General features: G+C 32.7%; 1 protein-coding gene across 4 annotated transcripts; it reads left to right on the top strand.

The window, feature by feature from the left end:
* Positions 1-1,956: 1,956 nt before the first annotated feature.
* Positions 1,957-10,456, top strand: LOC103487898 (CBL-interacting serine/threonine-protein kinase 23-like). Of its 4 annotated transcripts, none has more exons than XM_008446410.3 (15): positions 1,957-2,792; positions 4,073-4,135; positions 4,286-4,357; positions 4,465-4,572; positions 4,681-4,761; positions 4,975-5,028; positions 5,119-5,244; positions 7,332-7,421; positions 8,241-8,360; positions 8,433-8,558; positions 8,750-8,866; positions 9,060-9,116; positions 9,202-9,276; positions 9,574-9,649; positions 10,176-10,456. In XM_008446410.3, exons 1-15 carry the CDS (start codon positions 2,589-2,591, stop codon positions 10,202-10,204), a joined length of 1,398 nt encoding a protein of 465 aa, XP_008444632.1. In that variant the 5' UTR covers positions 1,957-2,588; the 3' UTR covers positions 10,205-10,456. The 4 variants fall into 4 exon arrangements, with proteins under 4 accessions (XP_008444632.1, XP_050936442.1, XP_050936443.1 ...); XM_008446417.3 differs by having other exon boundaries at positions 2,706-2,792; positions 4,273-4,357; XM_051080485.1 differs by having other exon boundaries at positions 8,241-8,558.
* The last annotated feature ends 2,584 nt before the right edge of the window (positions 10,457-13,040 follow it).

Raw genomic sequence — 13,040 nt, 5'->3', positions numbered from 1 at the left:
TAGTATTGTAATTATTATTATTATTATACAACATTATTATTATTATTATCATTATCATTATTATTATTATTATATATTATTATTATTATTTATTTTTATTTTTATTATTATATATTATTATTATTTTTTATTAATATTATTATTAATACTATTACCGTAATAATAATAATAATAATTATTATAATTATTATTATTATTATGATTATTATTATACATTATTATTATTATTTATATTATTATTATTATTGACAAGTATTATTATTATTAGTATATGTTATTATTATTACTACAACTACTGTAATTATTATTATTATTATTATTATTATTATTATTATTATTATTATTATTATTATTACTATTATTATCATTACCATTACCGTAATAATTATTATTATAATAATAATAATTATTATTATTATCATTATCATTATTATTATTATTATTATTATATATTATTATTATTTATTTTTATTATTATTATTATATATTATTATTATTATTATTTTTTATTAATATTATTATTAATACTATTACCGTAATAATAATAATAATTATTATTATTATTATGATTATTATTATACATTATTATTATTATTTATATTATTATTATTATTATTATTGAAAAGTATTATTATTATTAGTATGTATTATTATTATTACTACAACTACTGTAATAATAATTATTATTATTATTATTATTATTATTGTTATTGTTATTGTTATTGTTATTATCATTTTAATTATTGTTGTTATTATTATTATTATTAATATATTACTATTATTATTATTATAACAACATAAAAACAACATAATAATAACTATTTAATATATAACAAACTAAAAACAATACATAACTATTTCAATAATATTCCTAAAATATATAACAACCTAAAAATAATATACAACTAATAAAGAAAAATATATATATAACAACATAATGACAATACATAATTAATAATAATTATTCCAATAATATTCTAAAAATATACAACAATCTAAAATCAATATATAACTAATAAATACAAATATATAAATATCAAAAAATAATATATAACTAATAAATAAATATATAAAACATAATAAAACTTACCTCACACTTTGATGGAGTTGGATGGAGAAGAAAGGTAGAGAAGATAGTTGAGGAGTAAAGGAGAAGAGGAAAATGGAGCAAAGTTTCGGAAGATAGTGAAAAAAGGAAGAGAGGAGAGGGAAATTTGTTGAGAATGGAATGAAAGATGAAGAAATGAAATCGGGTGGGGGGTTTTTATAGGCGGGGAAGTCGTGTAAGTGGGACACGACTTCCTGCATGAACGACACGTGGAAGTTCACGTGAAGAAAGTCGTGTACGGTGTACAGGACTTCCGCACTACCAGACAAATTGGTAGTCAACGTTACTGTTGACTGCCATTTGTCAGTCTGCAGGTACGGAAATCGTGTACCACGTACACGATTCCCCCGCTAGACGACAAACTGGCAGTCAACCTGACTGTTGACTGCCACGTGTACGGAAAACGTGTACGTGGTATACGACTACAGTCAGAAGTCGTGTACCGCGTACACGACTCCAGTCAATTGTCGTGGCCCCCGTTCACGACGCCGTCCCAAATCGTGTATGCGACCCACGATTTCGTTGAAGTCGTGTACCGGGTACACGACTTCACTACCCCATTTTTGACAATTCTTTTCGATTGGCCCTATTTTTTATAATATTTTTATAAACTACATTATTTAAAAAAAAATTCTATTTATTCCATGACCGTTTTGTTTATTTAATGATAAAGAAAGATAATATATAAAAATATAGGCATCCTTTTCAAATCTAAGATAGGTAAGATTTAACAAATATTTCCTTACATAATTTGTCCCAATAATGTTCGATCATATTTCTTTTTTCTTTAATAAAAAATTGATAAATCTCATTATAAAAAAAAAATAAATAAACAAATAGAGTAGTAGAAGTAAAGAGGATTTGGCTTTTCTTCTTAGAAAAAAGACCTAACTTTTCATTACATATTTTCTCAAATCCCTTCCGTCCGTTCCTTCCTCCATCCAATTCGATTCCTTCCTTCTTCTGATTTTACTCAATTCATTCATTGAACAGTCGATCACTTTCCATTTTTTACAATACTATTTTCACGAAATTTCCCCTCTTTGATTCTCCCCATTTTATCTTCTTCCTTTTTGATTCTTGGGTTTGTTTCCTGTTAAGAATCCAGCTTCATTTTTTTATATGGTCCGTCGATTCTCCCCGAATTCAATGGCTTCTTTCTTTCATCCGACGGTTTCTATAATCAACACTTTCGTTTTCCCTCGTCATTGATTTCCGTTTTCTTCCACTAATCTTTCTTGCCCTTTCCCTGATTTTGATTCTTGTACTTGGGGGAGAGAGAGAATCTTATTTAATTAAACAAGGGAATTTTTTTTTAAAAAAAGGAGAAATATGAGGATGGTGAAGTCTCAGATATGGCAACCCTGTAAGAAGAAGAGGTCTTGATCGGAAGGATCTAGAAAAAGAGAGGGATATAGGGTCGGGCAGAGAGAGAAAGAGAGAGAGATAGAGAGGGAGAGAGAGAAAGGGGTTATCGGAAATGGACGGCGGCGGTGTGAGGTTGAAGGCGGCGAGTTCGAGCAATGGTGGAAGAACCCGCGTGGGAAAATACGAATTGGGTAGAACCCTTGGGGAGGGTAACTTTGCCAAGGTTAAGTTTGCTCGGAATTCGGAGACCGGGGAGAACGTGGCGATCAAAATTCTTGATAAGGAGAAAGTTCTTAAGCATAAGATGATCAGTCAGGTATTTTACTTTTTAATTTTCAATTTCCTTGAAAGGTAGGTTTCTTTTACTTATCTGAGCTTTATTGTTTGTCGAATCTAATGTTTGGCTGACGAGAAAATGGAGGAGGAAGGAAATAATAGTGAGTACTGTGCGGTCTGTTCTTTTTGTTTCCGAAAGTTTGAAGAAGTCAAAAGTTTCATATGGGAACTTGTGCTTTTTGTCTTTTTCTGACGGAACGACAAGTTGGGTAATTGTTTACTGTTTCTCATTTTGGATCTTAAAGAATTTGAATTTAAATCAAGTAATGGATTAAATATTGAGCGTGAAGACCAATTCATTTGAAAGAACATGGGTATGGTGTAATCTGAGTTTGGACTTTGGACTTGGGAATTTTGTTTAAATATCAAATTTACGACCCACATTTTATTTGATTCGAATTGTATAGGATATCACCTACTGATTGTGATTTGTTCCAACCAGACGAGCCATATACCACTGTGATTTCACATAATGTGCATTATTTTCTTCATAGTTTTGAATTCTTAATATCAAAAAACTTGGAGAAGATGGCTAAAAAAGTAGTACCCCCACTTCACTTTTTGGTCATCTTTAGACATACTGGACTTTCAATATAATCACTAGTCCACTACTATGTTGAAAATCAAACTACCCGCATTCTTTTAGACTTGTATAGTAGTATTATAGCATAATATTATAACTGGGGTTTCTCAATGTAGTTAAAATCAATCTTCCCTTGGTTGGCTGCCATCCATGGAAACACATCCAAACTTCCATACTTGCACATAAGCTATCCCAGAAGTGAAAGCTTTGAGTGAGATGAAAACTTTTAAATGTCACAACCATCAGAATTTTTCCTCGTGGTCAATAAGGGCCAATGTCAATAATAAAGGATTTAGAGGAATATGTCCAAACCATGAGCTCCGCGTTCACCTACTTGCTATTTAATATCCTATGGGTTAAATTAGCAACCAAATACAGTAGCACCGTGCAATATTTGGTTTTATACTTAACTGTCTGATTTTAAATAAAAAAAATCTCTCGTGCTTGAAAATTAATTGATTTAGGAAGAAACCATTACGTTGCCACTGGTTTTCAATGCATGCAGGGACTTATTCTTTTACACGACATACTTTCATTTCAGACTCTTGGAACTGGAAGCCTTCCAGTGGAAGCTTTTTGGACCTTTCTTAAAGAAAAATTGAGTCCTAACAAGTAACAATACAAATAAGCTCTTGATTGTCTTTTTTTTTATCTACTCTTCTGTTTGCTTTATGCAGATTAAACGTGAGATATCAACGATGAAATTAATTAGGCATCCAAATGTCATCCGTATGATTGAGGTTAGACTTGTGTCTTGTTGTTCGAACTATATTGTTGTTGTTCATCTACCTTAATGTTCTCATTTTAATTTCTAAGGTTATTTTAATCCATGACTGTTACTCCATGTGCATTTTGCATTTGAGATGACATCTAGCAGATCTCTTGTGTAGGTGATGGCTAGCAAGACCAAAATATATATTGTGTTGGAGTTTGTCACTGGTGGGGAACTATTTGACAAGATTGTAAGATTGTGATTACTTCAGTATTCAGCCTTCTTACATGTGAACAATCATTGGCATGGCGCTTTACCTTTTTCCCCCTGTTTTCTTGTGTACTATTTTGAGACCAGGTTAGTAGAGGCAGGATGAAGGAAGATGAAACAAGAAAGTATTTTCAGCAACTTATTAATGCTGTGGATTATTGTCATAGCAGAGGCGTTTTTCACAGAGATCTAAAGGTTTATTTTTTCACAATATTTATAAGAACCTCTTAACTGACTCGAGATTGAAAGCAAAATTTCTTAGATGATACTAGATTCAAATGTTAATATAATTTACAATCTCAGCCAGAGAATTTGCTGCTTGATGCTAATGGCGTTCTTAAAGTTTCAGATTTTGGTTTGAGTGCACTGCCTCAGCAAGTTCGGGTGAGTTTGGCAATGTCATTTATTATTTGGTAACTATAATTTTGTGGTCTTACTTGAAGTTCAAAATAAGCGTCACTAGCACTAAAAAGCTGCCTTCTATAATCCGTTCAGCCTTCACCTAACAAAGTCCAATTACTAGAAATGTTTACTTTTCAATTTCTGTAATTTCCTTAATTCAAGGATCGTATTGGTAACTGATTTTCAATGCTTCAGGAAGATGGGTTACTGCACACAACATGTGGGACACCAAATTATGTTGCTCCAGAGGTGTATTATATAATTATATTCTATTAAATTTTGGTTCACTTTTATTTTGTTTGTTTGCATACAACTAATCCACTTAAATGTATATTTTAGGTGATCAATAATAAAGGCTACGATGGGGCAAAGGCTGACTTGTGGTCATGTGGTGTAATTCTTTTTGTTTTGATGGCTGGTTATCTACCCTTTGAAGATTCCAACCTGGTTGCGTTGTATAAGAAGGCAAGTCTCTCTTTCCTGAACTTCTACGGGCAACGTGAAGAAGAAAGGAGAATAAAAAAAATGCTTGTCACTTATTTTCATTAAAGCTTTATACCTTAATTGTTTTCCCATTTTGCAAAGGTTGAGTCAATGCCCATTGCAGCTCCTTCTAAAAAAACCTCAAGCCTCTGCTATTCATCTGCATGTACCTTTTTCATCTCAAGTGTCCTCGGCTCGTCCCTGTCCAAGAGGTACTTCCAAAAAGCATAAAAAATCAAAGAAACCCCGCTTCCCTTTAAGTCGTTTCCCAAGCATTTTGTTAGAAGGAGGCCGAAGGATCTCATAAAAAAGACTCTTGTAAAGACAAAGATGTTGTCATCCCAAATTTCTCAAAATTCTAAATTTTTAATGGTAAAAGACACTAAAGGCCAAGCTTCTTCATCTTCAATTAGGGCAGATATCCTCAATTCAAAAAGGAGTTCCTTAAGGGCAGGTTTGATTTTAGATCAAAACCTCGATTCTTTGGAGGTTAATTGTACACGAATCCAAGCTCCTCCCCTTTCAACCGGATCAGCCCCTCAAAGATCCAGCCTTCCACATTTTAAGTATTCTGTTTTTTCCCTACCTTCCTCAAAAGTAAAATCTTTTAGAGGCTTCCCTTGCCAATCTCCGGGCCCTCCATCTAAAAAGAAATGTGATTTAGATTTTGACTCCCCTTTTAGTATGAGCAGCATCGGAGATGATCATTTGGGGAAGCTAAATGAGTTAATGGACCTTTCTTTGAAGGACCCCTTAGAAACTGATTTCAACGACTTGTTTCAGAATGAAGAAGATTTGAATAATGGAAACCAGACCTCTGGAAACCTCTCTCAACCTAAGCGTTGCGAATTTCCAGCCTTGTTAAAGTCAATTGTAGAAAAATGCAAATTGATTTTCGTTTGAGATCTAATTTCAGCCACCTTTTGGTCCAATAACTGGGTACTTTGTAAGGTTTGAAGGCCACAGATAAGTGTTGGAATTCAAGTCTCTTGAACACTTAATTCAGAACTAGTTCTCTCATATTTAAGAAAGAGCATAACTTTCTAATTGATGCTGTTAGCTTAAAAGTTTTAGCTTTTTGGATGTTTTTGTCTTTGTCATCATGATTTTCAGTGGAGGGCAAAGATCTCTGGAAAAATTTATTTGGGTTGGATAGTTTTGAAGCAACCGATTGCCTCTTCTTGCTTTTCCCTTCTCCTTTCAAATTGAAGCATGTGGAATTCAAAATTTCAGTCTCAAGTGGGTGCTTTTCATCAAAGTGTTTTTATTTTCTTTGTATGAAGCTCTTTACTAATGTCTCAACTCTTGTTTGCTTTGGTTCTTTCATTGGTTCTTCTTTGTGATCGTTTGTTGGTTGTTTTCCCTTTTGTTTTGCCTAGGTTCATCTTTGTTTAGTTTGTTTGGATGACTTTGTCTTTTTCTTATTTTGCTCTTAGTATATTACTCTTGTACTTTGAACGTTAGACTCATTTATTATCAACAAAGAGGCTTGTCTCCATTTAAGAAAAAATAAGAAGAATATAAATGCTCTTACTCAAGTACTTTTAGGATTCACCCAAACTACTTTTACCTATCTGTTTTGTCCTTAGTCAGTTAGTCACACCCTAATTTGATGAATGCTTAGTTTGGGATTGTTGGTAAATATGCTTTTATGAAAATGACCTATAATAGGTAGCAAATTAGAGTTCGGAAAATTTCAGGTTTAGACCTCAACAAGTTGGTTACTATGGATTAGAATCCTATAACTCGACACCTGCTCTTTTACTCTCATAATCCTGCACTCGTCTATTATTGGTTAAGCATTTATCCAGGATAAACAATTGCTTTGATAACTACATTTATTTGTTCATCAAGGTATTGGTCCAACTATATATTTATATATATGACTGATTTTTTTACTTTTAATTGCCTTTTGTTCTGATTCTCAGTACTTGAGTAGTGTTCTATTTTAGATAACTATGACGAGAAACAATTCAAGTTGTATGGTGTTCCCCAACTATATGTTGAGTTTCTCAATTGTATGCTCTTCAATGGTTCTCTGTTAAGTTTTACGTTCATTCTATCATCAGATACACAAGGCTGACTTCACTTGTCCACCATGGTTCTCTACAAACGCAAAGAAACTTATCAAAAGAATTCTGGATCCCAATCCCTCAACGGTGTGTTCTTGGTCCTTTCTCAATTTGGTTAGATTGGTTTTTGTTTGTTTCAGCCTAGGGTTTTTCTTCAAAGGTGAAAAGACTCCAAAACCATTCTAGTTAAATGACAGAATTTCTAAGAAGCATAGATATGGGTATGAGACAAGTATAATGATACTGACTGAGCAAGGACACATTTACTAGAATTCAGAATATAAATTTGATTTGGTCATATATAGATCATTTTTATACAATAAGAAAATTTAAGTCAATTAGTTCATGCATTTTTGTACTTTAAAAATTAGTTTAATATCTGTATCTATGTATTATGCGTACGTAACAAGTGTTTGACCCATTTTCACTTTGTACAACTAGTGGTTGACACACTACTATAGTATGCCAACAAGTGTAATATGTGTCCCAACAACAATTTTTGGAGTGTCCAACACGTATTAAAATTTAGACATATTGTCCAAACTTAAGCATTCATACTTTTGAGAAGAATTTGGAGGAGTAGCAAATATGATATGGATGTGAATCGACTGGTCAATTGAGCAAGTGTAAGAATTGTATTCCAGTAAACATTTTTGTAGTGAACTCTTCAGCTTTGATTAGAAATAAGATTAATTTACTAATCAATTGGTGTAAACATGAGAATTTTATTCCAATTTACCTGCTTGTTGTCTTTCAGCTTTGAATTTGTATTGAAATTGACCATATTCATGATGTTCTTATGTATATTAGGAATGAGAATGTGTTTCACCAGAGCTGATTATTATTGAATAACGAACCTATTCCCATTAATTAGCATTTGATATACCAGCTTGATTTTTGCAACAGAGAATTACTATTCCAGAGGTCATTGAGAACGAATGGTTTAGAAAAGGTTATAAGCCGCCCACTTTTGAACAAGCTGATATAAGTCTTGATGATGTGGATGCTATCTTCAATGAAACAGGGGTAAGCAAAGTACATTTGGGTATTTCTAATCCCACATTTAAGCACGATCTTCACAATGCCCTTGGCATTCAGGATTCGGGTAGTCTTGTCGTGGAAAGGAAAGAGGAAGGATCTAAATCCCCTCTTACGATGAATGCGTTCGAGCTTATATCTAAATCTCAAGGACTCAACCTCAGTTCTCTTTTTGAGAAACAAATGGTATGTTTCACTCTAGTACTTCATTGTAGCATTTCTTAAATGAGATAAAATTAATTGCATCTCTTCAATGACAGTTTTTGCTTCTAGCAATAAAATATTTCTAAATTGCAATATATTAGTTGAGCTATCCATAGCGTACCAACTCTTTGGATTTTTTCACAAACATGAGTTGATGAAAATTGTGGTACCAGGGGATTGTTAAACGGGAAACAAGATTCACATCCAATCGACCTGCAAAAGAGATCCTTTCTAAAATTGAGGAAACTGCAACGCCTTTGGGTTTTGATGTGAAGAAAAATAACTACAAGGTAAATGCTGTTCCTTTTGAAGTTGAAGATGATAAATTTGGGGGGAAAATGCTAGTTGTGTAGAGGACATGATGGACGCCAATTGTTCCTCTTTTTCAAAGTTGTTAAAAGAAAATTTTCTTCATTAAGATTCAATTTTCTCTCCAAATTTTGTCTCCTGACTGTATATCATAATCTGATGCATTTCTTGTAGATGAAACTTCAAGGTGAAAAAACAGGTCGTAAAGGCCATTTATCAGTGGCAACAGAGGTGCCTTACTTCTTACTCTTTTTTTAATATTCTAGAAGTGTCTATTCTATGGCAATTAGTTGATCCATGATGGCATTATTTTCAGATTTATGAGGTTGCTCCGTCACTGTACATGGTTGAGCTCCGCAAGGCTGGAGGAGATACATTAGAATTTCACAAGGTAGTATCATCGTTAATGTACTCTTGGTATTTAAAGACTAAAACATTTGTCTATCATTATCTATTAGTGTCTATCTTTATTAGTGTCTATCTTTGATAGAATTGGAAATTTTGCTATATTTTGGTCCATTTTGCTGCCCTTTTTTAAGTATCCTGAAGTATAAGCTCTTTGAAGTCAGTGTAGAAGGAAACTGTTTAACTGGCTTGAGGGCATCAGAATTAGATTCCAAATCATGTTGGTTTTGTTGCCTGCGTAATGCTATCATTTTTAACAATGTATTATGCCATTGTTTTTCAGTTTTATAAGAGTCTCAAGACTGGGCTGAAAGATATTGTCTGGAAACACGAAGAGGATCCGGATGAAGGAGAGACTGGTTTGTAATTTGCTTATAAATGATTCTTTCTTGCCTTTTCTTTTGCACTTCTAGCTTCCTCTCTTAGGGTATTGCAAATGGAAAGATAACCAGGATCAGTGCCCAGCACACACACGCACATCGGCCACTTCCTTGGGAGTAAATGCAAAACCAAAGACAAAAGTCAAAATACCTTCCAATGAGATTCCCCCCTCGAATCATCCTCTAATTTCTCTCTAGCAAAATGATCCACAAGATAGCAAAACTTCCCTCTACAAAGCTTCCTTCTTCACCTTGCAGCTATTATTTGGAGACATTTAATTTGCTTGATGCCAAAGAAAAACTTAGCTCAACTAGCATAAGTGTAGGTTGAAGATCGAGAGGATTTATACTAAAAAAATAATTCACTTGATAATAGTGGGAGGGAGTTGATGCATACTAACGGCGGCACCCTGCTGTTGGGGCCTGTTAATAACATTAATGGTTTTGGTTGTGCTCGAATAAAAGGAAAATAAAAGAATAAAACGTCTCTCTCTCTCTATTGCAGGTGCTAGTGTCTCACAGTCGTCGAGGTAATTATTTTCTTCTCCGGAAGTTGTTTTATATTGGTTGAAGTTTGCGAGAGTGATAATACAGTCAACTTCTTGTACCTTGATTTTAAATTCACATCGTTTTGCTGTCATTTGATTTAACCAAGAACTTCTTTCGTTATTGACAGCAGCACATTTGAGTCTGTATTGTGGTTTCATCCATTACGTCATAAATAACTAAAATATTGTTTCTACACGTTAATATTGTCATTGCAAAATAATAGTTTTATCTTCTATACATTACTTTACTATTACCACCTCTAAAATCTGAAATTTGAGCTTGTGAAGTGGATTTCTTAATGTTGGGTGTTTGGATTAACTTTTAAAGTGGTTTTGAGTTAAGGTTTGCTTGGACATTGGTAAAAGAATTCAGATCAAACTTGAGTAGAAATTGCATTCTCAGTCTGTTTTTCTTCACTTCTAAAACTTACACGAATCTACTGGAGGAAGAAAAAAATGAATTGAGGTAACTGCTACTTGTTTGTCGTAAGCAAAGTAAGGATGAACATGTAATTAATGGACCAATAATTACAAGATAATAATGAATTCGTACAAAGGAAAGTTGCACTTTTAACCTTGAAAAGGTGTTGTACTTAGGGTGTACATAAGCTGGGTCAGGCTAGAGGAAAGTTGATCAATTTAAAGTATTCGAGTTGGCAAAAAATAAACCTTATCGGTTCAATATGTAAGGTCAATCTAACCTAAAAAATTGAGTTGGTTGGCGGGTTGGTTTTTCTTTCATCTCTCCATAATTTAGATAAATTTTTATATTGTTTTTTAACGTGCAATATGATGTATATATATACATAATTGGTTGGGTATGATCAACTTGATCCATTACTTGCATGACTCGACTATCTATCTCATTTTTTTCCTCCAATTTTCTATGATTTGAGTAATTTAGATTGGTTGGGTTATTGGTTTCTTTGAACATCTGTGTTGTTATTCTGCAGAAAAGAAAAAGAAACAAAAGAATTGTTTTGTTGTCATTTATTGTCTTGGAGTGATTTTCCTGCAATTAGGAGATAATTTGGTGTTAACTAATTTCCACAAGTGTAGGCCTTAATCCTTCTCATATCAGAAGTTTATTTATTTTGTGTGAGATGTACTGTCTGTTTTGTCTATCATTTTAATGGTGACAGTTTCTTTTGATAACCGGGAGTCGGAGTTTTTCTCTCCGAGCACTTGTGTTCGCCCCAAAGACTCGGACCTTAAACTCTCTTGTGTTTACAGATTGAAAATAACAATTTCAAAATTCACGTCTTTCTCAAATTTGTTAGTATCTCATATTCTCCTTGTTTGCTCCTTAGATTCTTGAAGTTTGCCTCATAGTGGTTTGGTGAATATATCAAATACGTTACAACACAAACTTGGTAACTGTATGGCCACAAACGACCTTTTCTTTGATATATATCTATATGACGTTGGCATTATCACATAATTGTGGATGTTTTAGCACTTGTGAGGGAGATTGAAAGGTGGTATCGAGAGAGCATGGATCCATTAGATCGTAATCTATGTGAGGTCTGTCATAATCTTGTATTAAGCTTTAGAGATCAATGGTTGCCATTATGTTTTAATGTCGGTGTGAATGTATGATCTCGGTGTGCGTCTTTTAGTGTCGGTGCATCTTGCTCAATTTGCATGAAAAAAAAAACCTATCATCATGCAAGAAGGAATACCGAGCATGAAAAAGAAATCAAGATTTCTCTTTTGAAAAATAAAAAATTAGGCATACAGAGACAGTGTACACTTTATAGACATCGTTTGTGCATAAAATATCAAACATTTTAAGGAATTGACACAGTTGATAGAGTTGGTTGACAACAAACAATGGTTACATTGACAAAATTCATTTGAGGGTTAGGGTTTCTTTAAAAATATGGGGGGTCTAAACCCTTCCATCTTTATTGCCAATCCACCCTCCTTGTTATCGATCTTCTCCAACTAGCCCAAGTGACTTTGACAGTTGAAATCAACAACATACTCACTCATCAATGGCTAATGATGTATTATTGGTTGACACATGGGAACAAAACAAATATGGAATGAATCGAATAAATGTTACATGAATAGAACACCAACCGAGGCAATAAAAACAATACTCTACAAATATAATGGCAAGGTGACAAATTTTCTAAGATGAATTTAGTCAACTATTAAGTCAAATTTTCTTGGAGTTTATTTTGAAGTTTATATCATTTTGTATTATGTACTAAGTATGTTGTATGAACGTATGACATAATTTATATATGGAAATATGCACTAGTTTGTTTTAAGTAATTTGAGGATGCTCTCTATTTTGGTTTATACTCTAATTTATCATGTGTTAGCAAACTTAACATCACTATTATATAGTATGAGTATTTATAGAATAACAAAGTATAAATGTGTGTATGATAAAGTGTGTAGAATATATATTTTAATATGAGATGTATATGTTGCATAACTAGCCTAAAATTTGAACTTGTTGTAAATATATTTGATCTAGACCTCACACACACACACACATATATATATATCTATATTTGAAAATTAGCTGCATATATATACATGAAGACACAATGCATAGGAAAAATGGGGAGCTTTGTGATGGAGATTGTGAAAAAAGGGAACAAAGAAATTCTCATAAAATGAAAACCCAAACAAAATGTTGTATTCAAGGGAATATAATGGTTAAAAAGTTTTGAATGAAAGGTTAAATTTAGGGGATTAACCTATTATATAATTATCGTATAAAATCAAAATAAAAATATCTAAAGGAAGAAACAAAAGTTAGAAAGGTTTAGGAAATTAACCTATTATATAATTAAAATTTAGAA

Source organism: Cucumis melo, chromosome 12 (genome assembly GCF_025177605.1).
Source record: "Cucumis melo cultivar AY chromosome 12, USDA_Cmelo_AY_1.0, whole genome shotgun sequence".
Lineage (NCBI taxonomy): Eukaryota > Viridiplantae > Streptophyta > Magnoliopsida > Cucurbitales > Cucurbitaceae > Cucumis > Cucumis melo.
This window is presented reverse-complemented; position numbering and strand designations above follow the sequence as displayed.